Below are 27,348 nucleotides of genomic sequence, written 5' to 3'. Positions count from 1 at the left end.
CGATGTGATATGCTTGGCCACTTTCAGTCGCATCCCCAGTCCCCCAAGTGTCTTTTGGGGGAAGAAATTGCCCACAAATAGCTGTTATTGAATCCCTGCTTGTTGCTAAGGGGCTGGTCGGAAAGACAGCAAAAGCTATATGGGGTAGCTAATGCCTGGGTCTACCTGAGCAATGTTGGCAGGTTATGAGATCAGTCTTCGGTCTGTCGATCCTGGTTTGGGAGAGAGAAGATGAAAGGGACAGAATGGGGCGGGGTGTAAACCCATGACTGGTTTCTGCCCTGTCCTGGCTGACTCTGCACCTCACCTGCCCACTCTGTCCTTACAGATTTATTTTTTTCTAAGGGCAGACACTGATACTGTGACTTTGGAACCTCTGCTTATCATTTTCCTCCTGAATCCTCAGCTTTTAAACCTCAGGTTTGGGGTTTACAGTCTCTTCCCCAACTTCTGTTGTAGCCCTCTTCACCTGTGGGGATCACTCACTCCTTTCCTCCCCATTGCTCCTGAAGACTCCTTCTGTCAGCTTCTTCTCTGTCTTCCACAGCTTCAGCAGCTTCTAGTCAGTTCCAGAGCCCCAGAGCCTCTCAAATCAGTTTTCTTTCCAAAGTGCAGTAAGGATCATCTCTCTGCTTACCCCAGAACTCTGATCCCATATTATTCCCCACAGGAGAAATGTATGATTTTTACCTGTAATTCAGGCTCACACAGCAGGGCCTTAGGGTGATGCTGAGGTTCAGTAGCAGCACCCCCTCATGCTGGCACCTGGGCTTTTGGATACTGCCCTGAATCCTTCCTCATCCTCATCCAAGCCTGCCTGCACCTTCTTTAAGGACCCTTTCAATGCCCAGGTGTCTCTTCTCTTTGAATGCCTTATTCCATATCTGCCTATGGAAGTGCTTTTTCCTCCAATGCCTGCTCCTGGGGAAGTACTTCCTTTAATAACCTCATGTAGATGAAACTGCTTCTTTCTCCATGCCTTTCTACTAGCTCACCTATCTCTCTTTTAAACCTTTATTTCCTCTGCTTTGAATTTTCCTCCATAGTTGATTGCCAGTCTCTCAGCTAGATTTAAAGCAGAGGTGCTCAACTTATTTGGTTTACTGTCCCCTATTTTAGAAAACAATTACTAAATGCTGACCCTCCCAACATACCTTTTTTATTTGTGGGGGTTGGGGATTGGTTCTCAGGACTTATTCCTGGCTCTGTACTTAGAGATTCTTGACAGTTTCCAGGGACCATAAAAATTGTCGGGAATTAAACCTGGGTCTGCTACATGAAAGGCCAGCATCCAAACCCTTGTACTATCTATCTGGTTCAAAATCTACCTTTTTTTTAAAGAGAGGAAATAGATAATGACAACCCCACCCCACAATGGCACCTGAGAATACTCTCATCTTGTTGGCAGGGGAAGTTACCATCACTCTGGGAAAAACAGTTCTTAATGCTTTCTAGTGAGAACTTTTATCCCTTGTGCCTTTATATCCTCCCTGTGATGGGTTCTGAAACCAGCCTGGGCCAGAAATAACAATGTCAGTTGCTGAATGAAGCTTCTCACTCCTGACTTTCAGAGCAGAAGTAAAGACAATGATTGCAACACTACCAAGTGGCACCAGAAAGCCTGAGCAGTAACCCACAGAGATGGTTCCTGCTCTTCAGCTGAGCCTGCAGCAAGGAGAGATTCAGCGGTCTCACTCTGAAATGCACAGAAATGCAGTTGGGCTCATAGGAGTGGTATTTACTGGGGATCCAATTTCTGGCCTCCTGATTGTGAGGCAGTGTGAGTGAGGCAGTGCTCTGCCACTGGGCCACATATCATCTCCGGGTTCCTCAACTTTCTTTTTTTGTTTGTTGTTTGGGTCACAGCCAGAAATCTCTGGCTCTGTGTTTAGGAGTCACTTTTGTTGTGGCTTGGGGCCTCTATTGGGTGCTAGAAATCTAACTCTGGCTGACCACATGCAAGGCAAGTACCCTCCCTTGCATTATTGCTCTGATCCCAGTTTCCTCCACTTTCAACTGAATCCTAATACTTGTGAAAATGTAAAACCCACACACAAGGCCATTTCCCTCCTCAACTTGTACCTCTTGTGAATTATGTTCAGGGGTTCCACTGGTCTGAAACTTGATTGACCAAAGACATAACCCTTTTCAAATAGGAATTGGGTCTGACACTCTTGGGGTAATGGTAGCAAAGGAGTTCTGCTCAGTGCAGCAGTCCAAACTCAGTATTTGGAGAATCCAGTCAATTGATTTGGTTAAAAGCAGACTCAAGAACTAACAAGGAACACTTCTTGAAACTGCTTTTAACAAAATGTACTGAGGATTTCCCATATGACATTTGAGAGAACTGTGTTCTGTGATGAATGTTCTAAGCTTTGCTCTCAAATAACGGTTTTTAGTGCAAAGTGTGTGGGTGTTTATGTTTCCAGGGTTCAGGGGAGATAATGCAGAGAGCTTTTAACTACTCATCAGTGGAGAATTTCCATAACTGTCAGTACTTGGAGTCATGGGTGACATGAAAGTTAGACCAGTTAATGTCCCTTTATGTTCATCAGAAGGTCCTAGAAGAGATGCTTTTATGAAGAGGCATCTTCTCCAGAAAACATCAGAATTTCACTCCTCTTCTGATCATCTGAACAAGTACCACCCACTCTCTTGTCATTTTTTTTCCTCTTAAGATCTGTTTCTGCTTAAATAATTGCCATCTCCAGAAGCTTTTGACCCAAGCTGACAGTTGCTTCCAAACTCCACAGGTCCCTCTGCTAATTCTGGAACAGAAATGATGCCAAGATGTCTAGGGGCAGAGCCAATAGAAAACTTTTCTTGGGGAGCATCTGGCCTCTTGGCAGGGTACCAGGGGCATCTGGCAACCTCTGATAAATTGGGGATTTCCCTATGGCCTCCAGGTCAGCTCATGATATGGAATGAACCACCTTGTGCTGAGAGAGTGGGGGATTCTATGCTCCTTTGCATAAGGTCCAGGACCAAAGCCTGGGGCTGGTGTTTCATTTTGAATTTCCCTTTCACTCTGACGCTGCTTGATGCAAATCAAATATGACCCCTATTTACAATTTTGTAGCTATTCTAAGTAGTCTACCACTTCTCTGGAATAACAGGTGTTTTGCATTCTCACTCAATGTTCTACCTAGAAATAATTATTATGGGTGCAAAGCCAAGAGCTATGTCATTACAAGTGAGTTGCAATTCAAGTCAACTGATGATTTTATTTCACATTTGTATATTCACTTATTTTTAGTTTTAAGGTCACTCCTGACAATGCTTAGGGGCTATTCTTCCCAGGTTAGTGCTCAGGGGTCAGTCACTGTTGGTGGTGCTTGGGGATTTATGTGGTACCAGAGATCAAACTAGGGCCTCTAGCTTCCAAAGCATGTGGTTGGCCCACAGAGTCATCTTTCCAGCCTCAAATGACCACTTGAAACATCTTATTCAAGTCAACTGGCCCAAGCCCAGACTTATTTTTCAAATACTGATCTGCAGAATGCTTGTTTGCTTGACCAAATTGGGTATTGGTTCCTTTAAAACAGTAGCTCTTACACATTTAAGGATCATAAAAGTTCCAGGTCTCTTGTGAAAACCAGTCAGCCTGCAAATTTTAAAATAATGCTAGTAGTTGGGGACTGGAGAAATAGCATGGAGGTAAGGCGTTTGCCTTTCATGCAGAATGTAGGTGGTTCGAGTCCCGGTACCCCATATGGTCCTCTGAGCCTGCCAGGAGCGATTTCTGAGCACAGAGCCAGGAGTAACCCCTGAGTACTGCTGGGTGTGACCCAAAAACCAAACCCCCCCAAAAAAACACAAAAAAACCCACAAACCAAACAACAACAACAACAACAAAACACGCTTGTAGTTGGTGCAAAAATTTCAAGAAAGTCATTCCCATGTCCCTGGTTAGGGATTTCTGTATTTGTTCTGTATTTGACACATTAAACCTGGGCCACTTGGTATAAAATTTAATCTTTTGTATTGTTTTTTGCCTCATGCTGACAAGACCTGACCCACCCAAGGCAGGCAGCACTGCACAGAGCCAACACATCTAAGTTCTAAGAGTCTTTGAAGATCGGATAAAATCCATTGCTACGTTCAGCATTGATACTTAACATTGTTCACAAGAAAAAGTAATGTGGGTACCTCTCCACGCCGCTCAATTTCCACTTGTGTTTCCGGGACATCAGTAGTCCCCCACCCCACGCTGCCTGGAAAAGGAAGATGAATTGAGGAAAGAGATAGTGGTGTCATCTCCACTCCTGTGGCCTTACAGTGAGAATTTTCTCAAGCCTAGCACCCGTCTCCTTCTGGAACTTAACTTTCAGTGTAGAAATTGGGGGGCCTGGCCTAATAGTTCAAGCTCCACCTCACCCTTATGCAGACACAAGGAGCCAAATTAGGGGTTGTGCTTCTTCAGTCTGCAACAGAAACACAAAGATCCTCCCTCCAACCTCTTACCATGTAGTATCTCCTTCAATTACAGGGACCAGAGAGATAGCACAGCTGGTAGAGCACTTGCCTTGCATGTAGCCAACCTAAATCTGACACTATATATGGTCTCTTGAGTACCTCCAGGAGTTGTCCTGAGCACAGAGTCAGGAGTAATCTCTGAGCATCACCAGGTATGCCTCCCTCCAATACCACAACAGGGTAGTCCTCGGAATAACACTCAAGGTGACCCCTGAGGAAGAGCCCCATAGCACCTTTGAATGTGGTCCAGCCCCTTACACACACAATAAATAAAACAGTAACAAAAAACCCCATACTGTCAAGATGGAGACTTGTTTGAAAACACCGACATTCATTGTATATAAAAGAAAATAAATCTGGGATCATTTTAAAGAAAAAATAGTATATAATTTTTTCTTTTAATGTAATTTTATTTTTTCCTACTTAGAAAAGCTACCCAATTTTTCATAATGTCATATTTTAAGATTTTTTTCCATTTAGTTATAGAACATATAAATAAAAAATAGTAAGCCTAAGTGGTAAATGTATGTGTGGATGATACAGTATGTGTATCAAAGGAACTAACACTATTGGTTAAGAGGCCCATTGGCTCTAAGAAGAATGACTGAAGCAAAGGCCACAGCAATGGTTAACTCTGAACACAAAGATGCTTCCTTTTGGGGTACAGGTGTAGGGAAAGGGGTTTCTAAGCAGCACTCACAGGGTCAGGGAACTCAAAGGTTCCTCATAATAATGTTCAGTGTTCAGATCTGAGATTTGGTGCTGCTAGGGCCCAATAGAGTTTAAAGCCTTAGGGTCTAAAGCATGCAAGACTCATCCATGCTTTAGCTCTTTTAAGCTTTAGTCCTGAACATTCCAGAGTTCCCATACTTTCCCCTTCCCTAATCAGCTTCCAAGTTTTAACAAGTTCTAAAGTTCTAAAACTTAGGTCACCAATTGAACTAAAGTCTTTCTATTTTTTCTCAGCCACATGTAAGATGGAGTCTAGGGTGGCCAGTAAATAACTCACATTGTGACTACTGGAAGATAAAGAATTGTAATTGCTTTAAGTGAGAAATTTGGAAAATGAAAATTTATTTGGTGGAACCTCTGGAAGTCTGAGCTCCTACAAAGAGTGCATTTAATTTCTTTTGAATGTTTATTTTTAAAAATCAAAATAATTTTAAGTTAGTGTCACTCAACAACATAGACTTGCACTACAATGGCAATCAACTATGACTTCCTTCATTGAGAAAGAAGATCTTGCAATAAAGTTAGTAAATAAACTGATGAAAACAGTACTGGGAGACTCTGACATAACTCTTCCTCACGACTGGGATTACTAACCAATAGTTAATGCCATGCAAATATGGTCCCACTGTGAGTTCTACTTTGAGTAAAAAGGATGTAAATGTAAATCCCTTCTTTTTAACTTTCTATAATAAAACATCTAAAACATCATTTCAAAATGTCTTGGTGGCTACATCTTTCTTAATTTTTAATGTGGTTACTTCTAGAATTAAAATATCTTATGTACAATAGTTGTATTACCTGACAATACAATAAGTGGACATTTCCTATTTAGCCAGGGTAAAGCCTGATTTCCTCATTATATCTGAGTTGAGTTTTGTTCTTTCTTTTTTAATCTCCTGGATTTCCCATGTAAATACAAGTCATTTTTACTCTCTTGGTCATCTTTGTAGAGGAGTGATATCTTCATGTGTGTGACTATGCATGTGCATAGGTTGTTGTATTCCTTCAAGAGATTATGAACTGAGAACTAAGTAGTCAGCTTAGATACTGGTTTGAGAAGTGTGAATATTATCTATGTGGGATCAAGGAGGCTTTCAGTGTTGTTTACCATAAGAATTGGGTGCTAATTTATCTTTGGCACCTCTATGTTTAATTTTTGGTTTTTGGGCCACAGCAGGTGGTAGTGTTTAGGTCTTACTCTTGACACTATATTCAGGGGGGCATTTTTTTTGTTTGTTTGTTTGTTTTTTTTTGCTGCTCAGGGGATCGACGACATAAATGGGTTAGCTGCATCCAAGGCAAGTCCCAAAACCTTTGTGCCAATTAGCATTTTATAATATGAACTTAAATTTTACCACTTAAAAACGAGGAGAGAGAGATGGAGAGAGAAAAAGTGAGGGAGAGGGGAGGGGTACCAGGACACTTGAGTTCTTGTAGGATACTCACATCCACATGCATCCAGATCTTGTACTTTTTGCAAATGTCAGCAACAGCTAAGAGAGGGTCAAATGCTCCATACACAGTGGTACCAGCTGTTGCACTCACAAGGAAAGGAACGAATCCCTATGCAAAAGAGAAAAACCAAACATTATAAAGAAGGATCAAAGGTTTTATTTTTTTTAATTTTTAATTTTTAATTATGAGAACAAAGGTGCAAAGAAAGAGGACAAGGTAAAGTTACAGTGGAAGGACAATCACCCATAAACAGAATTCTCAGTAGTCCCATTGCTGATATCTTAACTTTGAACTTTCAGCCAAAGAACATCAAGAAAAATAAAACAGAACCCATGTACAATTACTTTGTCCCTCAAGCCCCCAGATTGTAGTACATAATATTTCTTAGCAGCACACAAAGCAATCTAAAGACATAAAACTTATGTAACTCCTTAAACATTGAAGGCAAAGTACTTTTTACATTTTCATGCACATGCATATTAGTTTAACCTCAAAAGTTTAAGTGGGTTGTTTTTTTTAAGGATTAGAGTCAAAGGAACACAGTAAAAATGGTGTTAGAGTGGCAATTATTGTTTGCATAGACCCACCAAAATATGAGGGACATGGAAAGGAAAAGCCTTGGCCTAAATACAAGAAGACTCTACCCCTGAAGTTTCCTGGCAAAGGACCAACTCTAGGCTCCAGGCAAACTAGTTTGTCCAATCCAGGTCATTGTCTGTAGTGCCAATACACTTTTATTTTTTACACAGTCTCTGTTGTTGGTATCATGTTTATGTATTAAAGATCCTGGAATCTGCATAAGGGATCAAAGGTTTTATAAGATGCTGCTGAAAACAGTGAAAACTTGCCCCTCATTCATCTGCACAATAAGGAAATGGCCTCTATAATTCCTAGTTCAAGCATATTACACGTGTATTTATTATGAGCCCAGGAAAAATGGTTCATTTTTATATTTTCCTCCACCCTGCTCCTAACTCTGCAGCCTGGAAGAAATGAGGTTTATTCTCTGGGATCTGAGATGGGAGTCCTTCTGCTGGACTCCACCATTCCCTTATTAGAACAGATATTCTGGTTTTCAGAAGAGCACCCAATGGTTCCAGAGTCTCTCTCTCTCTCTCTCTCTCTCTCTCTCTCTCTCTCTCTCTCTCTCTCTCTCTCTCTCCCTCCCTCCCTTTTTCCTTCCCTGCCCCCCTCTTTTATGCAAGGGATTAAACTCAGGACCTTACATTCAAGTTAAGTGCTCTACTGCCTAGTTATATCCTCGGCTCAAATTTTGCCCTATTTTGACAGGACCTTTGAAGGTAATGCATCCTTTAGAAAGTGCAGGCTGGAGAACAAAGAGCCCATTATCCCTATTTGGAAAATTTCATATAATTTGGCCTCTTAAAGGGGAGGGTTCACATGGAACTGAGCAATAAGCTACATCTTTAATCTCTGTATCTTTTTAGCCTTGTCTGAAAGAACTTGATTGAATGAAATGACAGGCAGCTTCTGAAAGACTTCAAAAAGCCAGAGTCCTTCCTGTTTTTAGGACATGATGTTATAGAGTCAGCCTTTAGGTGGCAGCAAAGGTTTGGTCGTGAGGCTTAAGTGCCTAGAAGCTCAAGTACAAGAACCAGTGAAACCTGGAGTTAGGAGTTAGGAGTAGGGAGGAGGAGAATATGAAAATGAACAATTTTTCCTGGGCTCATACTAAAATACACCTGTAACATGATTAAACTAGGACTTATAGAGGCCATCTACTATAGAGGCTAGTTAATAGAATTCTAAAAAACAAGAAGTCCAGTTTGCAAACGGTGCAAGGAGGTGAATGACTTTGTAGAGTTTTATGGAAATCTAGCAGCTCTCCAGAATTATTATTGCTAGCATCAGGCCTAAATGGTTTCCTAAAAAGTAGGAGGGTTGGAGAAGTAATGATACCAGTATGTGTTCAGGAGAAAAAAAATACCAACAAATCATGTGACACCTTAGCATTCTATTTTCCACTGGTGAAAATGATCTTTTAAATATGAATCTGTTTCATGTCAATCATCAATACTTAGGAAGTGATTTAGAAACTCTTACAATATCACCATGTATATTATTCAGCAACTTGGACCTTTCCAAAGCAGAGCCTTGAACTCAAGAGAAATAAGTAATAACCAGGGGCAAAATTTCATATTATCATAACAGCAGGAGTGTAGACATTTGGGTTTTCTTTAATAAATAGAAGCAAAGTGTGTTCTTTATTAGCTGGAAATAGAAATGTGCACCTTCAACTTGGAAAGAACTGGATGAAACTTCTTACAAACACTTACTTTTTGTTTGACTTCAAGGATTCGTCTTTCAAGATCAGATGGAATCATTTTCCCCCTGAAAGGAGAGGTAAATATATTATAGGTTTGCTGTAAATAATTTACTTTGCCTTTTTTACAAGCTGCCACATGGTATTGCAACATGATGCTGTGATGATAAACTGATAATATTAATCTTTCATTAAAACAACTCCTGGGCTATTTCCAGAAAGAAATGCATTTCTCCCCAGCATGACTGTATGATGCATTCTTACACATGAAGAAAATTCCATGGCTCCCTGTGGAAAAGAACCACACTTTGTGACACTAACTAGTGTCTGCTAGTAAGTACCAGTTATAGGCTGCTTTGTAAGTGATCCCAGCAATATAATTGGGTTAGAAGAAGCCTGCAATGGAGCAAATGTTCAGCATTGCAAGGAGAGTGGCAGAAAATACTTTTCTCCTGCAACTCCAAATCTACTGATTGTTCCATAATTTACCATACAGACAAATGTCAAGAAGGATAAGTACATCCAGAAACATTTTCATGAAATTATGAAGTCCCCCGAAGTCACCATTTGCCTTCTGAGTGCTCAAAGCATAAAAAAAAATAAGAATACAAGTAGTGGGGCCAGAGAAATAGCATGAAGTAAGGTGTTTGCCTTGCATGCCGAAGGGCGGTGGTTCAAATCCCAGCATCCCATATGGTCCTCTGAGCCTGCCAGAGGTGAATTCTGAGCATAGAGCCAGAAGTAACCCCTGAGCACTGCTGGGTATGACTGAGAGAGCTGAGAGAGAGAGAGAGAGAGAGAGAGAGAGAGAGAGAGAGAGAGAGAGAGAGAGAGAGAGAGAGAGAAAATACAAGTACTCAGATATTTAAAAAAATAGATAAAAGGGCATTGGAGAAATAGATTTCTTTTTAGAAAGTTTTTCTTTTCTAAATAGGAACATACAGGACTTGGCTTACTATGCAACTCACCCAAATGGGCTGGAGTGTATATTTTGTAAATAAGAGGCCCAGATTCAATTCCTATGATGTTCTGGTCTCCTCAACACTGCCAGGAATGACCACTGAGTGCTGCTGGGTATGCCCCAAAAATCAGAAAAGAAGAAAAAGTTGCCTAAAAAGAACCATCCAAAAGAAGCAAACAAAAGCTCTACCCTCATAATATTCAAAGGAGTGTCTTGATTTCCAAAAAAAAAAAAAAAAAAAAAAAAAAAAAAAAAACCTAGATGTGACTAAATGTCTGTTCTCTGTCAAGTGACTTAATTCCTTTAAGTCTATTATGCCCAGAACATAGTGCTAATATTGCTTATGGAATCACAAGTATTAAATTACTTGCTATGTGAAAAGTTATGTTCAAAGGGCTTGGCACATGGGAAGTGTTCCAATGGATATTGGCTTTTAGTGTTGAGAGGATTATACATGATGATGCTCAAATTTAATAATTTTGGGGAAAAGCTGACAATGAAATAAGGATGGTGCTGTTGGGTGATTTAGACCACACCTACACAAAGATAGTCTTCACTATCCCTATATGCACATAGGTGACCTGGGCTAATCCATCTAGATGTGTGTGTTCCACTGTAAGACACTCAGATGGTGGTGAAATGACCCAAACGTGCATCTCTCAGAGTGGCAGCATCAATGCGAGAGTACAGTGATATGGTTTGAGGAGCAGCGAAATAGCCTTTTACCAAAATAGCTCTCTTGAGGCTGCTAAATTAGCTCTGCTTTTCATTGGAGGGTCATTGATACAGGTATATAAAAAGAAATCTGGGAAGGTAAGTGGGGAATTGAATGAAGGTTGTCAAAAGGAATGGTTGGTGGTTACTACTGGCCTGCGATGAGTAAAAAGTGGGTGTCTGGTCTTAGTCACAAGTATCACAGTCAATGAGTAGTTGTCTTTGTTGTTCTAGAGGTGGAATAAAATGAATTGGGGTTAGTTAATTTTATTGCCTAGTGATATTTTATTGTCTCTTACATATTAAAATGCTATGATAAATTGTTTTTAATGTGTCTACTATTCTGTCACATTAATCAGAGCATCATATATTGAGTAATTTTGTGTCTGCAATCTTGCATAAAGGCTAATAAAGGAGGCATTACTTCATAGTTGGACTATGAAACAGACATTGGGCCTGAAAGTCTTTGTTGATTAAAGTTTTTCCAAAGAAAGGCTGTTAAAATGCAATTACCTTGTCGACAGTAATGGACACCTCAGCTATGATTACACAGTTTGAATGGAATGGAGCCAAGATGGTCAATGATTCTGAGGAGCCCACCTTTGTGAGATGGGGTCCCCAAAGAAGGAAAAGGCCAAGGGAGCAGAAAGGTGGAGCAGTGAGATGGAGAAAGAAATTCTAGAGTCCTACTCTTCCTACTTAGCTGACAGCTTGATCTGGAGGCTTCCATCAAAGCTTGGCTTTGGGCTACCTCAGTCAGGCTTTGCTAAAACTTGCTTTGGTCCTAATATAAACAAGATGATTTTCCACTTCAGAGGTAACCTCAAAATTGTATTTATTTTGTACATGTGTTTTAAGTTCATTAAAATTGCCACAGTTATTTTTGTAGGTGAATCTGGAGACTGGAAAACTTTTTAAAAACTACCTGAAGATCCCTGTTTTGCCTCATCTACTACAAGCTAAATCCCTCTGCTTTGGAGAGTTCATAATGGACACAACTGTTATTTGCTCTTCAACCGTATCCCAGTAATCTATTAGGCAGAAGACAATGAGGTGTCATCAGAACTCTCAGATAAAAGGACCCTAGGATTGGCAGCAGTTTCTATTTGATATTGAATGTAATCATCCCCTTTTCAAACAAGGAAACAAGCCAAGAGAGGGGAAGTGACTGTCCAAGGTCAGATGCTGATAAAAGGCTGGGGATAACTGAAATGGTATAACTAAAATAGCTCCTGGATCAAACTGGAAAAACCCAAACATTTAGGAAACCTGCTGGTAAAGGTTGGATTCATTCAAAACAATTATTTCAGAGTCCCGCTTTGTTTTGTTTTGTTCTCTCTCTCTCATTCTCTCTCTCATTCTCTCTCTCATTCTCTCTCATTCTCTCTCTCTCTCTCTCTCTCTCTCTCTCTCTCTCTCTCTCTCTCTGTATATTGTGGTTTTAGGCCATACTTGACATTGATCAGGGCTTACTCCTGGTTAAGTTCTTAAGTATCACTCCTGGACGTTCTCAGGTGACCATATGTAGTGTCTGGAATAGAACCTTGGCAGGAATGAGATGGTGGGGTTTGTACATGAGTTTTAAGTTCATTAAAATTGCCACAGTGTTTTTTGTACGTGTCTTGGAGCCTAGAAAACTTCTTAAAAACTACCTGCAGATCCCTATTTTGTCTCATCTACTACAAACTAAATCCAAGCCTTACCCACTTTACTATCTTTCCAGTGCCTTGCTTTGTTGTTTTGGGTTTTAAAGTCACTTTAGGCAGTGCTCTGAATGTACTCCTGGCTCTGTGCTCAGGGAATCACTCCTGGAGATGCTCTGGAGGACATACATGGTGTTGATGAGTGAACCAGGATTGTCTGCATGCAAAACAAACAACTAATCCCTGTACTGTTTTTTTAGTCCCTCAAGATAAATCTTTTAGGACAATATCTGACTTTTGAGTATTTAAGAAAGTTTAGAAATCAGTAACAAGCTGAATTATTGCATTTCCCTGTTGGTGATATTTGGAAAGGATGAAGGAGAAAGTTTATTCAGTAATTTAACCCAAGTGTTAACTTTTACAGAGTGGAAGCAATGGGATATCCCTTCTTTACCAGGGACCCTGCTTTCAACCCAGATCAATTTGTCCATTGAGGATATCAGAGTCTTGTACACTGCAGATAGCAAATACAGATTTTTCTGGAGGGTTGAATATGTAATCTAAGGCTGATATCAACATGTTCCCTCATTTTAGCATCTAACCACGCCTCTAGAATGGGGCCTACACAGACAAAATGTGTGATCACTGCATTACTTGAGAACAATGATTCTTAAAAATTCTTAAAAAATGAAATTCATAGGAGCTGAAGAGATAGAACTACAGGTAGACCTCTTGCCTGCCATGTTGCTGACTGGCAGACCTAGGTTCTATCCCCAGCAGATCATGTGGTCCCCTAAGCAATGCCGGGTGTAATTCCTGAGTGCAGAGCCAGAAATATCCCCTGAGCAAAACCGGGAGTGGCTCCAAACCAAAATCAATCTGGATACTTAGAAGCCACACAGTGACATCTATGTGGATACCTAGAAACTGCCCTTAGAGATTGTGATTTAATTAGAACACTTAGGAGTTAATTCTTGCCACAATTATTTATTGAGCATGAACTTTGCCAAATGCCCTAAATTTTTTTTGGTACCAGCAACTGAGATATTTTCTATTTTTTCAGGACTTACATGATAACAAAGGATGCAAACAGAATGAACAGACAAGCATGTCTAACTATCAACTTTCCTGATATGTAACCAGGACAGTCCTTCATTTATTCTCTGAGAAATGTCACTCAACAGATGCACATTTAAGGGCTGGAGTGATATTACAGTGGTAGGGCACTTTGCCTTGCATGCAGTTGACCCAAGACAGACCAAGGTTCAATCCCCAGCGTTCCATATGGTCCCCCAAGTCAGGAGTGATTTCTGAGCGCAGAACCAGGAGTAGGGTGTGGCAAAAAAAAAAAAACACCAAAAAAAACCAAATACACATTTAAGATTGGGAGGTGTTTAAAGAGCAGTGTGACATATTTGCCAATAGTCTTCCTGTGATCAGGGTTTGAAGCCTCATGGCATCAGGTCCATCTGATGTGACTCTGACTATCTCCTGCCTATCTTTGTGCCAAAGGATGACACTCAGCAGATTCCTGAAGATTTGGAGCTGTCTGGTAGGCACTGCTTTTCCAGACAAATTTCTCAGTGCAGAGAGCCTTTGCATGACAGCTGTTGCATCCTTTAAGTCTGATCTGGAAGTATTTAACCTGCCAAAGCTGGGTGTTTTTTAGGGTTAGGTGGCCTTTGGCTCTCAATTAAGTAACACTGATGCTTTCTTTGTAATCTTGTTCCTTGCTGGCTGTTATAATTTATATCAGAACTGTCATTCATGTGAGGATTGTGCAACCAGACCGGGTTACATGGAACTGCAGTGCTTTGAGTTCCAGAGTCATAATAGTCTTTACAAATGTACATGGGGTTGCAGAGATAGTACAGACCTAGATTTCATCCCCAGCACCACACCAAGCCCTTCCATGAATGACCCCTGAAAACATAGTTCATGAAACCAGGAATATACCCTGAGCACCATTGGCTGTAGCCTCCAAAACCAAAATTAATTAACTAACAAATTAAAAAATTTTCCCAGAAATACTCTACAAAATGCCAAGTGATGTGCCATTGGGATTCCAGGAACAAGATGATGAGTTGTTTTCTCTCTCTCTCTCTCTCTCTCTCTCTCTCTCTCTCTCTGGTTTTTGGGCCACACCCGGTAACAGTCAGGGGCTACTCCTGGCTATGCGCTCAGAAGTCGCTCCTGGCTTGGGGGACCATATGGTACACCGGGGGGATCGAACTGTGGTCTGTCCTAGGCTAGCACTGACAAGGCAGACACCTAACCTCTAGCGCCACCGTGCCAGCCCCGAGTTGTTCTCTTTTTAAAATGAAACCTCTTGTGGCTGAAATGCCAGTAAATATGGACATTAAGAGGGAATGTGTAATAAGGGAAAGTGTATTGTGAGTAAGAAAGTATAAAGTGAATTTTCTTCCTGTACACATTACCATCTATCTCTTCTGAACATATGTGTAATGAAAAGAAAAAGATTATGATAAGAATTTTAATTTATCCTATAAAAAGCCATGCTTGGTGAATCCAAATAACTTTTGAGTCAAGAAGGAAATCAAAATTGTAATTGCAGAAAACTAAAAATTTATAGTGGGGGATACCGCACATAAATATAGGAGAAGCATCATCAGTCATCCCTGGAGGAAAATGCATCTCCTGATATGCTTCAAAAATTAAAAATTTTATTTAATCATTTAAATTATAAAAATAATTTTCAATTATTTGATGAGAGAATAAAAATAATGAAAATTATATTTAGCCCAAGACACTAAAGAAATAACAATGCGGGTGGAAAGAATTAATGCATTTTTCAATGAATTTGAGACTATAAAGTAGGTTTGATTCATAAATTCAAAAGCTAGCACCATGAAAGCAATCAGTCTCAAATTACATAATTAGTTCAAAAACAAGAAAAAATGCAATTTAAAATGATAAATAAGGTATATAAAATATTTTAATATTGTAAAACAAATCTGAGATAAGTTTTATGCTAATTTTAAGTTATTTGAGGAAATAATTAATTTTTCTCCTACAAAATATAAATAAGATTAGGTTAATTAATAATTAAGCTCATGGACAAATTTAAGAATGAATAGCCAAGAAGTAAATGGAGAAAAAGATACCAAAACAATTTCTCTAAAATTTTAGGATAGATTTGGGAGGGGTTTGGGCCTCATTCAGTGTTGCACAGGGGTTACTCTTGGTAGGCTCTGGGACCATATGGGATGCTAGGGATGTACTTTTTCACTCTGTCCCCTAGGATAGATGTTTTAATGAATTTTAACATTACTATTAAGCTTGTATAGAGAGGCCAATAAAAATCTGAATTTATTTTCTGAAACTAGTTAATAAATCCAGCAGTGCTCAGGGCTTACTCCTGGCTCTATACTCAGGGGTCACTCCTGGCATAGTGACCATATGGGGGACGGAACTCAGATCAGATGCTTGCAAAGGAAGTGGCATAATCCCTCTACTATCTCTTAAACCCTTAATCAGTTTTAAAAAAGAGCACCAGCATACCCACAAATGCAGTTGCCATGTTTACATCAGGCCAGCTCCATAGACTCACTCTTTTTTCTAAGGAGATATAAACCAAGCTGTGAAAAATCATGGGGCACTAGCTATGCCGCTGGCAATTTCTAAACAAGATTGTGGGCCAAGCCCCTGCCCTGCTGAAGGAAGGCCTGCTACATCCATCACCCAGAATCATCACTTTACCTATGGCCTAGCTTTATCACTCCTCTACAATTCTCTACAGAGAGAATCTGATATCACTACGATTTTTTGGAATGATTATGGGCACTCTCCCAACTTCCCTCTCACATTCTCCTTCTTGGAGACGTGGCAGCTGAGAACACACTCCACAAAAGCCCCAGTATCCATAATAGTGCTTTGAATTCCTGAAAAACTTTGTTTGATGCTGTCATCCCCATAGAAACACACCAATTTAGATGTCAATGTGTAGCTGAGGTCACTTAATATTTGGACACAATGAAATAGCAAAATGATCAGTTAGCATCAAGAGCTTACTGAACCATTTGCCAATGTTTTAATGACCTCATTGGAGATACAATAATTTTTTACTAATTTGCTTGTCAGTGTATTTCCTTTTTTTATAATTTTATTTTCCCTCTTCCTTTTTCTTCTTTTATTAATTACTATTATTTTTAAATAACTGCTGTCACTTATCTGAAAACAAATATAGTCAACTGTGTCAACTATTTATGCATATTCTTTATGTAAAGTAAATTAAGGGGCCGGAGAGATAGCATGGAGGTAAGGCACTTGTCTTTCATGCAGAAGGATGGTGGTTCGAATCCCGGCATCCCATATGGTCCTTGTGCCTGGCAGGGGCAATTTATGAGCATAGAGCCAGGAGGAACCCCTGAGCGCTGCCGGGTGTGACCCAAAACCCAAAAATAAATAAATACAGTAAATTAAAATAAAAAGAGCACTGAGTAAGGAAATAGAGTCCCAATATTAGAGGAAAATAGCAAAATTTCACATGTCAATAATCCCACAGGTACAAATATACTGAAAAAAAAAATAACCCTGCTAATCAAAAGTTACAGAATGGCCACAAAACTAAAAAAAATTAATCTAACTCTGCTGAGCATAAGAGACTCAGTAAATCTATAATAGCAAACATAGACAATGGGAAGAGATGAAACTAATGCTTTAAACTAATAGAAAATTTAAAAGCACAAAATCTCTTTTTATAACAGATGAAAAATCCTATCAGCCAAAAAAGATAGCAACAGACACATATGAACATTATATAATGATAAGGAACTCAATATCATAACAATTATTAACATATATGCACCCAACATAATAGTACTGAGTAATATAAAGCAAATATTAACGGACTTACAGAGAAACAGTGATTGCAAAACAATACTAGACCTTGCACTCAATGTACAAAAACAACACAGATAGAAAACCAACAAGGAGACAATAGTTTTAAATTACATGCACTTAATATTTCCAGAACATTCAACCACAAAACATTAGTGCTTTTTCAAATGCTTTTGGAATATTCTTTTTTGTTTTTGGGCCACACCTGGTGATGCTCAGGGATTACTCCTGGCTATGCGCTCAGAAGTGGCTCCTGGCTTGGGGGAGCATATGGAACGCCAGGGTATCGAACCGCGGTCTGTTCTAGGATAGCGCTGGCAAGGCAGACACCTTACCTCTAGCGCCACCGTGCTGGCCCCAGCTTTTAGAATATTCTTAAGGGCAGATAAATGACCTAGAAAATCCAGTCATAGACATATACAACATTATAAGACTGCCTCATGAAATAAGACATTTGAATTGATTGAGTACTGGTGAGGAAATGAAATCAGTATTCATAAACCTTCCACAAAACAAAGACCCCAAACTCAATGACTAGTAAATTCTAACAAACTTCATTATTTTGTTTGTTTGTTTTTGGGCCATACCCAGCAATGCTTAGGGATTACTCCTGACTCTGTTCTCAGAAATTATTCCTGGCAGGATCAGGGGACCATTTGGGTTGCCAGAGACCAAACCTTGGTTGTCCACAAACAAGGCAAACACCATACCTGCTTGCTATCACTCTAGCACCAAATTCTAAGAAACTTTCAAAAATAGAATTTATACCAATCTGTCTCAAATTACTTTGTAGAAACAGAAAGGAGGAAAAAAAATCTAAATTATATTCTATGAATCTAAGATTTCTTATTACTAAAACCAGACAGAAACAACATGCGAAAGAAAAACACAGATCAATATTTCTAAGAAGCATTTCTAGGATCCATGATCTTAGTAAATCACTGGCAATTGAAGCAATAATCAACAATCATCAACAAAGTAAAATTCATAATCCTCCAGGTTCATAGTTTACCATTTACCAACTTTTTATGAATAATTTTAATTCATCTGAAACATTTCAAAAATTTTTGAATGGGGAAAAAAAGTCTTATAAACTCATATTATGAGATAAATGTTGGCCTTATACCAAACCAGATAAGAAGAAGAGTGAAGAAAAAAGATTACAGGCCAAATTCCTGAACATGGGTGAACAAACCCTCAATGATAATAGTAAACTAAAGTCAACAGTACATTATAAAGTCTATACATTTCATGTGGGAATTGTCTCTGGGAGAACATCCTTAAGATAGTATAGGCCATATGTAATAAGCCTACAATTAAATTTTCTTCAATGGTGAAAAATTGAAAATTTTCCTTTAAGATGAGGAATTAGTCAACAATCCTCACTCTTAACACTTCTACTTGATAAAGTCCTTAGTAGTCTATGCAACTACTGAACAAGACAAAGAAATAAGATTAGAAAGAAGTGAAACTATTTGCAGTTGAAATATTTTATAGACTTCAAAGACTAACCCCCTAAAAGTGAATTTAATTAATCTGCAAGATGTAAGATCAGTTTATAAAAATGAATCCATTAACATATGAACACTTTAAAATTCAACAAAGGAGATTAAAGATTTATATGCTTGAAGGCCTTAGGATACTGAGCAAAGAAGATCCAAAAAATGTTAAGCTATCCCAGGTAAAGTCTATGCACTTGCTATCAAAATTTAAATGGCATTTTCTGATAAAAATGATTTTAAAATGGTAGGACACATGTACCAAACCCTGAGCTTATTATCCATCACTTCAAAGCACCCCCAACTACCACCTGGTGTGTCCCAGGTGATCCCTGAGCACTGCTAAGCACAAGCACTGTCACAAATAACTCATCAGGTTTAGTACTGCTCAGAATGGCCCCAAGACTATCAAGAACCAATGGAATTGTCCCTACTTAAAAAAGATAAAATAGGGGCCGGAGAGATAGCATGGAGGTAAGGCATTTGCCTTGCATGTAGACGGCCGGTGGTTCTAATCCTGGCATCCCATATGGTCCCCTAAGCCTGCCAGGAGCAATTTCTGAGCATAGAGCCAGGAGTTAGAGCACTGCCAAGTGTGACCACCCCAAAAAACAAAACAAAACAAAACAAAACAAAATACGTGTGAAGTAAGTACACACACAAACCCATAGTAAATTTGTAAAGTAGTAGTAGTAGTAGTAAGGTCCTGAGAAAGAAAAGATGGATATATCTCTCTTTGTAGGGGTACACATTATAATATCATAAAAATCATAGTGACCTGGCCACAAGGTGTCCCTGCTGGGGGTGAGGGTGCTTTTAGATTAGTATGAAGAAATTAAGTTATTTTATGCATTTACGCTTTTTCTGCCTTTTTTTTCTTTCATTTGTTTGTTTGTTTTGATTTGGGGCCACACCTGGTGAGGCTCAGGGGTTACTTCTGGCTATGTGCTCAGAAATCGCTCCTGGCTCGGAGGACCCTATGGGACAAGGGATTCTAACTGAGGTCTGTCCTGGGTCAGTTACATGCAAGGCAAATGCCCTACATGCTATGCTATCTGTCTGGCCCCTTTTCCTTTCATTTTTGGCCTCTTTTCTTGTTTGTTGGTTTCCTTGATTTTGACTTTTTCTCTTTTCTGGCAGTTTTTTTTTTCTTGACAAACACAAAATTCAGCCTTTCATTCTCAACATATGAAGTTTCAGGTCCTCTATGATGGGTCAGAGGGTGCAGGGACCATACCCCCAGCTCAGGTTAAAAGAAAAAAAATCCATCTAGATCACTGGCTATTAAGAAGCTTTTTTTTTTTTTTTTTGCCTATTTTTCCCTAGAGTCACTGATAGGTGGGCAATCATAAATATCTAGTAGACATATGTGTTCTAGGAAGTGGCTACCTTTCAATTGAAAGAAAATTTCCACTCACTTCCCTAAAGGTTGATTTAATGACTTTACAGGTTCCAGACTTCTGGATAATGTTAATTTATAAGGGTGCCCGAAAGCACTTTTTAATCTCCCCTCCAGTGATTCCTAGAGTGTCTAGGTTTAGATGCCTATTAAGATGCAGATTCCTCTTCCTGGGGCATATCACAAAGCTGAAAAGTGGTTGGGGCCATCCTTTGCTTCCTGCTCACTAAACTTTTCCTCTTCTGTCATACACTGAGTTCACACAATCCACAGTGTCTAGATTGTTGAGATCCCCCACAAAAACCTGTCGCTTCAGTGTGCAAGTGATGAAGACCCTTCTGCATTTCCCTGAGAGAATATTTTGAAGAATTCAACAAAGATTAGAATTCATTTACGGTCCAGGAACATCTCTGTGGCACTGAGGAACAACAACCCAGACCCCGAAGCACAAATCCATTAGAGTTGGTACCAATAAAAGGCAGGGCCTGAGAATGAAATTCACTCCATTCAACACATCTCCACCTGCTCACAGACTCACAGACCCAAGCACCAAGTATTGTAGATTCCTGCTCACCTCTCATCACATTTAATCAGAATCACGCTGTCGGTTCCAATACCCAAGGCTGCGGCTCCCTTCTTGAGAGAAAAGTGACTCTGGAAAAACAACAAAAATGGTGCATGTAGTTCTATAAAGCCAGGATCCATTCTCTCAGCTGTTTTTTCCTTGTCCCCTATTAGAGTCAACTCCCTCCCTTATTTTTTGGTTTTACCTTTTGCATTAAAGGCCCAACAATTTTAATGGTAATTATGCAGGAGAGAAGCAGATACCCCACTCACATAACCTTTATTATAGTATATTGCTATAATAATTATATTTTATTAGCTGTCATTGTTGGCAATCACTGTGTCTAATTTATAAATGAAACCTTATTATAAGTAAGTATGGAAACAGTTTATCTATGTTTTACTCTTCTAGAGTTTCAGATTTCCACTGATATCTCTGTGACCTTGAGGAAATAAACCCTAGGCAGATAGGAGGAAGCTACTATATTTTTGATTTGTCCTCTCTATACTGGTTTGAAGAAATAAGATAACATTCTTGGAGCCAGAGTGATAACACAGTAGGAAGGGTGTTTGCCTTGCACTTGGCTGACCAAGGTTGATACCCAACATTCCATATGATTCCCCCCCCCACTAGCCTGTCAGGAGTAATTTCTGAGCTCAGAGCCAGGAGCAACCCCTGAGCATCACCATGTGTGGCCTAAACCCTTACTCCACCCCCAAAAGGAAGATAACATTTTTTACTTAAATTTTCTTTTTTGGGGGGGATGTACATCTCCTCACTCTGTACTTTGGGATCATTCCTAATGGTGCTCAGGGGATCATCTGATATGCAGAGTATTGAACTGGGTTCAGTTGTATGGTAGTCATGCATCAAGTTCCTTAATCTCTATGTTTTAAACTATTTCTTCATATCAGCTTAAAAATAATTGTGGAGAAATACACATAAAAATTTATTGTCTTGGGACAGGAGAAATAGATATAGCAGGTAGGGTGCTTGCCTTACATGTGGCCAACCCAGGCTCAATCCTTGGCATCTCATATGGTCCCTCTAACCCTGCAAGTAGTGATCCCTGAACAGAGCTAGAAATAAGCCCTGAGTATTGCTGGGTGTAGCCCAAAACAAAAACAAATTTATTATCTTAGTAATCATTTTCAAGTGTACAATATATATTTTTTTGGCCACACCCATTTGATACTCAGGGGTTACTCCTGGCTAAGCGCTCAGAAATTGCCCCTGGCTTGGGGGGGACCATATGGGACGCTGGGGGATCGAACCGCCGTCCTTCCTTAGCTAGCGCTTGCAAGACAGACACCTTACCTCTAGCGCCACCTCGCTGACCCCTCAAGTGTACAATTTAATGCCTTAAGAACATGTTCATTATGGTGTTGAGAAGATAGCTCAGAGGATTTGGAGTGCTTTGTTGGAGTGCATGTGGGACCAAGTTTGGGCCTATACTACATGATTTCCCAAACACTTCCAGAAGTAGCCACAGAGAAATATTGGATGTTGCTCCCTCCCCAATAAAACCCTAACAAAACAAAACCAAAGAAAAAACATTCACATTGTTCTACAATTAACACCACAATCCATCTCCAGAAATATTTCTCTGTTGTAAAACTCTGCACTATCAAGCAACAATACTGGCTGCTTCTCTTCCCAACAGCTTCTGGTGACCACTGTCCTATTGTACATGCATGTAGCACCATATGCAAATCACCCCTTTTGTCAACTGACTATTTCTTTTAATTTAATATCCTCAACATTCACGTTGAAACATGTCTCAAAATTGCCTTTCTGTAAAATCTATGATTTACAGGTGCTGTCTGTATAGGTAATATTTTGTTTTCAGTTCTTTCAGTGAATACTTGAGTTATGACTGGTCATTGTATTGTAAATAATGATGCTATGAACAACGGTGTTCCAATATCTTTAAAACATGCTTAAATATGTGAAAAAGATATTGAGCCCTCCTTTGAATTCTTTTTGGTGTAAGTGGAATTGCTGAATCATATAACAGCCCTACTTTTGAAGTATTGCCATTCTCTATTTCACAAGAGCCATTCCATTTTACCTTTCCATCATCAGTACACAATGGTCCTTATTTTCCACATCATTGCCATTGTTATTTCCTACTTTGGGACAATAGTCATTGTACAGGGAGTGGAGTGGTACCTCATTATGCTTTTGCTTTGTACTTTCCTAATTATTAGAGCTGTTGAGCACCTTTTTATGTGCTTATTGGCCATTTATATACCTTCTCTGGGGGGAATGTCATTTGCCCATTTTTGAATTCTTTTTTTTTTTAAGTTCACTTGCGCATATGGTTAAAAATATCAATTTCTAGAAGTTGAAAAAAAACCTGCTCCCCAGCATACTAATACAAGCACATTTTAGAATAGACAAGAGGTATTAGAACACATTAACTCTTTCCCCATTGAGGTAGTATTTGTTGTACAGATCCTGGCTGTATGGTACAGATCCACTCTACTGTCCATTTTGGGGCAGACTTAGGAAGAAGCTGTTAATCACTGGCTTCTGCAAAACAGTACTTGTAGAAAGACCACATTGACGAGCTGACACCAAATTTTTGTGCTGTGGTTTGCTGATCTGAGTAAGATTCTGAATCCCAATGGCTGTAATCACTGTGTAATTTGGAGAGCTGAGAAAGGCTAACCTAAGCCCAGCTGTACTGCATCTACTCAGCAGCCTCTCACTATTAACTACAGATCATTAAGCTGTCCAAAAGGAGGGCTGCTTCCCCAATTTACATCATCAAAGGGCTGCTGGCTGGAATTTTAAGTTAGGGTCCCACAGTGTACTTGTCGAATTTCCACTTTGTATTCACCTGAATTTCAAATATGCCCTGTTGGGACCAGTCACACACATCTTTTTAGAGAGTATGTCTCATAAGTGAGAAAGGCAGTAAACAAGATAAATCAATAAACTGAATAGAAGTATTCAGACAAATCACTGTGGCTAAGGAATAATGACAAAGGACCATTAGCTCCATTTAGCAACGTCAAAAAGAAAAAAAAAAGTGGACATTTTTTAGGGAGATATCATGGAGTTAGGAGAGAGAGCATCTTTGGGTTTGTTAAGATGCATAAAACTCCTCAATTAAAATAATTGTTTTCTTCACTTAGCAGAGCCCTGAGTACCCCTAAAGACCCAGAGCTTGGGGATCCAGAGCAAAGTGTCTTAATGCTAGGAGAGCACAGAATGGGCAAGTCAGCTGTCCTGCTGAGCATGCACAAGCTACTCAAATTAGGCCTTTTGGTGAATAAGCTGTTGAGCACTAAAATGCCAAATGGCAAATTGGGGATAAGTAAGAGATTTGGTACACGTGATCAATGAGAGAAGGTAGTTTTGTCTGGTCTTTAATGAGAAAGAATAGAGCATCTCAAATGAGAAGCAATTACCTAGGATAATTGATGGGTGTACCAAATGCTACACACTGAAGGAAAAAATACATGCCCAAATAGAAAGCTTTCAGATGAGGGAACAAAGGTAATATGAAGCATAATGGAGGAGAAAATTGGGTTCAGAACAGAGTCTGTTGATATGTTAAGGAAAGGAAATAGAGAAATAGCTAATACTATAGCAAACAGCAAGGGACCTATAAAGAGGACAAAACTGAAGAGTGAAGAAAAGATAGTGCCTAATGAAGAAGAAAGTGTGAAAGAGCTTAAATCTGTGTTTGGTGAGACAATTATTCATCAAGAGTATGGAAAGTTATTATGGAAAATAATTACTCATCTATGGTACGATATTTAATGGAACCAGTTGATAAACCCAAGCATCTTTTCAAACGCTGAGGAACTTGGGATGCAGTGTCTTGAGAGAACTTAAAAGATACTTTGCTCAGAAGAGAAGGAATGAAGGATGTGTGGTCTTCATACCTGAAGGGTTGATGCCAATGTGAGAGTGGAGAGGAATCTAAGATTGCTCAGGTGGCTTTAGAAGGCAAATCATGAACAAGCTAAGTTAGACGCATTCAGATGATTCCTCAAAACAGTGTTCTTGTGATAATCACTCAATGCTCATTTGAGTGGTTGGGAAATGAGTTCATAAGAACTTCTCACACTTCCCCTGCCCAGAGTTTGGAAAAATAAGAATAGACTCCTTATAGAATCTGTGCTTACTTAGTATGAAGTCATAGTTTGATTTAAGAGCAACACATGTTTAAACTCATAGGATGTATTTAAACATTCAAAAGTTGATAGAAAATTAATTCCATTTATCAAATAGCATAATTAAGATATAGGTGATATGATTCATTGACATTTAAAATACATACAAATAAGTATGGGACTTGTAGTTATAAAATAATTTGCCATTTTGGGGGGCCAGAGAGAGATAGTACAGCCAATCAAGGTTCAAATCCTGGTATCCCACATGGTCCCTTGTGCTTGCCAGGAGTGATTATTGAGTGCAAAGCCAGGAGTAAACCCTGAGCACTGCCGGGTGTAATCCAAAAACCAAAAAAAAAAAAAAAAAAAAAAAAAAAAAAAGCTATTTTAAAACTCAGTAGGCTTTCTGGGTTTGAGTTTAATGAGATGAAGATAATGAATGAAGAGTATCCTTTCATAAATTCTTCTCTTGAGGGATGATGAAAAAGCAAGGGGAATGATCTTAAAGTTCTGAAACAAGTCATTTAAGTCTTTTCACATGTTGGTATCTTTTCCTCTGTTAAAATTTCTGTAATCAGGAGCTGGGAAATTAATAAAGTGGGCAGAGCACTTGCCTTGCATGTGACTGACCCAGGTAAAATATGGATACTGAACACCACCAGGAATGATTCCTGAATACAAAGCAAGCCCTAATTACCTCCATGTATGGTTCAACTTTCTGCCCATCACTTCCTCCAAAAGAATTTCTATAAGTAGTTTGGAAAGTTGCGCCACTTCCTTCAAACCTTAGTTAGTTGCATTCAAATATTTTACTTAAACTTGGGCTCAACTGCTACGTAATCTATAGAACTTTGGGTATAGCCAAAGTGTGGACCAGAGAACACAAATGTTAAGAGAGCCTCTAGTACTTATCTACCTATCCCCACCTATTTACCTCGCACCTCCCACTCTTGATCTTTCTACAGTGACTTTTCTGGTTTTCTGTGAGTTTTATCCAACTTGCCCTTGCAAAGGTCTCTAGGTCTTTATACTTATATTCCACTTCTTGAAAATTTTTCCATTAAATAATACATAGGGCTCCCTATCTCAATGGTGGTCATTGTTATATCTCATTCTTTAGATAACGGTCATGACTGTCTTCTAAAATAACTTACTGTCACTTATTATTTACTGTCTATAGAATTTAGGGTGCATGAAGACAGCTTTATTGTAGTTTATAGTTCACAAGTGTTAGTTGAACTTGACCATATACTAAGAGATAAATTTAGAGAACTGTCCACTATTGTCATAAAATTTCCAGCCACAGATACCAGTACTGAAGCCATATGGTTTTGGAATATGACTGAGATTAGATAATCCAGGTAGAATAAATGGATTCCAATAATTCCAATCCTGTTCTAAAAGCAAGCACAGAGGTTTTTTTGTTCACATCAACACATCTAATATGAGACCTTTCCTAGTCAGGAAGCAGTTGTTCAGAGACCTTTATTCAACAGAGCAAAGGAGGACAATGAAGTTGAGAACTGAGCTCTAACTCTTCTGAATTTCTAGAAAAGACTCTAACTTCTAGCTCCAAATTTTATGTTATTCTTGGACTTAATTTGTATCAACACTTATCTCCCTTTATTTATTTTATATATTTTATTTTTGGTTTTTGGGCATTCAGAATTACTCCTGACTCTGAAGTCAGAAATTACTCCTGGCAGGTTCAGGGGACCATATGTGATACCGGATATTGAACCAGGTTGGCTGTATGCAAGGCGAATATCCTACCTATTGTGCTATTGCTCTGGCCATGACACTCATCACTTTTGCCAGAGATGTGAACTGCATGCAAAGAAAGAGTGAGCAGAAGTAGATGAGTCAAGATATATTAGGGAGCACCAGAAAGCCTATCTTGAAGCTCAACCATAAATATGCTGGAATTTGCCTCTCTGACCTCTCCTCATGTCTTTAACTCCTTCCCTTTGCCTTGGTAATACCAGGAACAACTGTATTACCCTCATCCTCTTCCCTCTCCACACCTTCCATCTGTAGACATAAAAGAAGTGATAGATACATCTGCCTTAGAGAGACAGGTGGCCTTTGGTTTGTAGATTCATCAAATGACTTAAAGGACATGCTATTGTCTAAAACATTCATTTTGCAAAGATACATGTGTCCTGGAAGACCACCTCCTATCTATAGTTATTAGGTTATGGAGGCAGGGAAATCCATCTGGGATTCTGAAGTGTTCTGGTCATGCACAAAAGACCTTTCAGGTGGCTGATACTTTGTTATTTGAATGGCTAAAGAAAATGTAGTACATATACATAATAAAATGCTATGCAGCTGCCAGGAAAAATATGTAGTCACTTTTCTATTATTTTCCGATACATGGATGGGCCTGGAAACTATTATGCTGAGAGAAATGAGTCAGAGGTGAGAGAAAGACACAAAATAGTTTCACTCATTTGTGGGGATTAAGAAAAATAAAAGACATTGTGGTAATAATACCCACAGACAATAAAGATGAGGGCTGGAAAGTCCAGCCATGATATGAAACTTACCAGAAAGAAATAACTATACCAACAACTATCATGATAATGGTAGTGAGTGAGAGAAATAGAATGCCTGTCTCAAAGACAGTA

At 39.2% G+C, this 27,348-nt stretch overlaps 1 protein-coding gene across 1 annotated transcript in view; it reads right to left on the bottom strand.

Annotated features, from left to right (window-relative positions):
- GAD2 (glutamate decarboxylase 2) overlaps positions 1-27,348 on the bottom strand; it is a 66,791-nt gene that overhangs the window by 21,748 nt on the left and 17,695 nt on the right. The window contains exons 8-11 of the mRNA XM_049777778.1: positions 20,598-20,677; positions 8,961-9,015; positions 6,655-6,771; positions 4,150-4,214 (exon numbers count right to left, since the gene is read on the bottom strand). Coding sequence (XP_049633735.1) covers positions 4,150-4,214; positions 6,655-6,771; positions 8,961-9,015; positions 20,598-20,677 — 317 coding nt within the window. The remainder of the gene's footprint in view (positions 1-4,149; positions 4,215-6,654; positions 6,772-8,960; positions 9,016-20,597; positions 20,678-27,348) is intronic.

This window comes from Suncus etruscus, chromosome 7 (assembly GCF_024139225.1).
Source record: "Suncus etruscus isolate mSunEtr1 chromosome 7, mSunEtr1.pri.cur, whole genome shotgun sequence".
Taxonomy (NCBI): Eukaryota; Metazoa; Chordata; class Mammalia; order Eulipotyphla; family Soricidae; genus Suncus; species Suncus etruscus.
The sequence above is the reverse complement of the archived record's forward strand: the minus strand, read 5'-3'. Positions and strand labels throughout refer to the sequence as shown.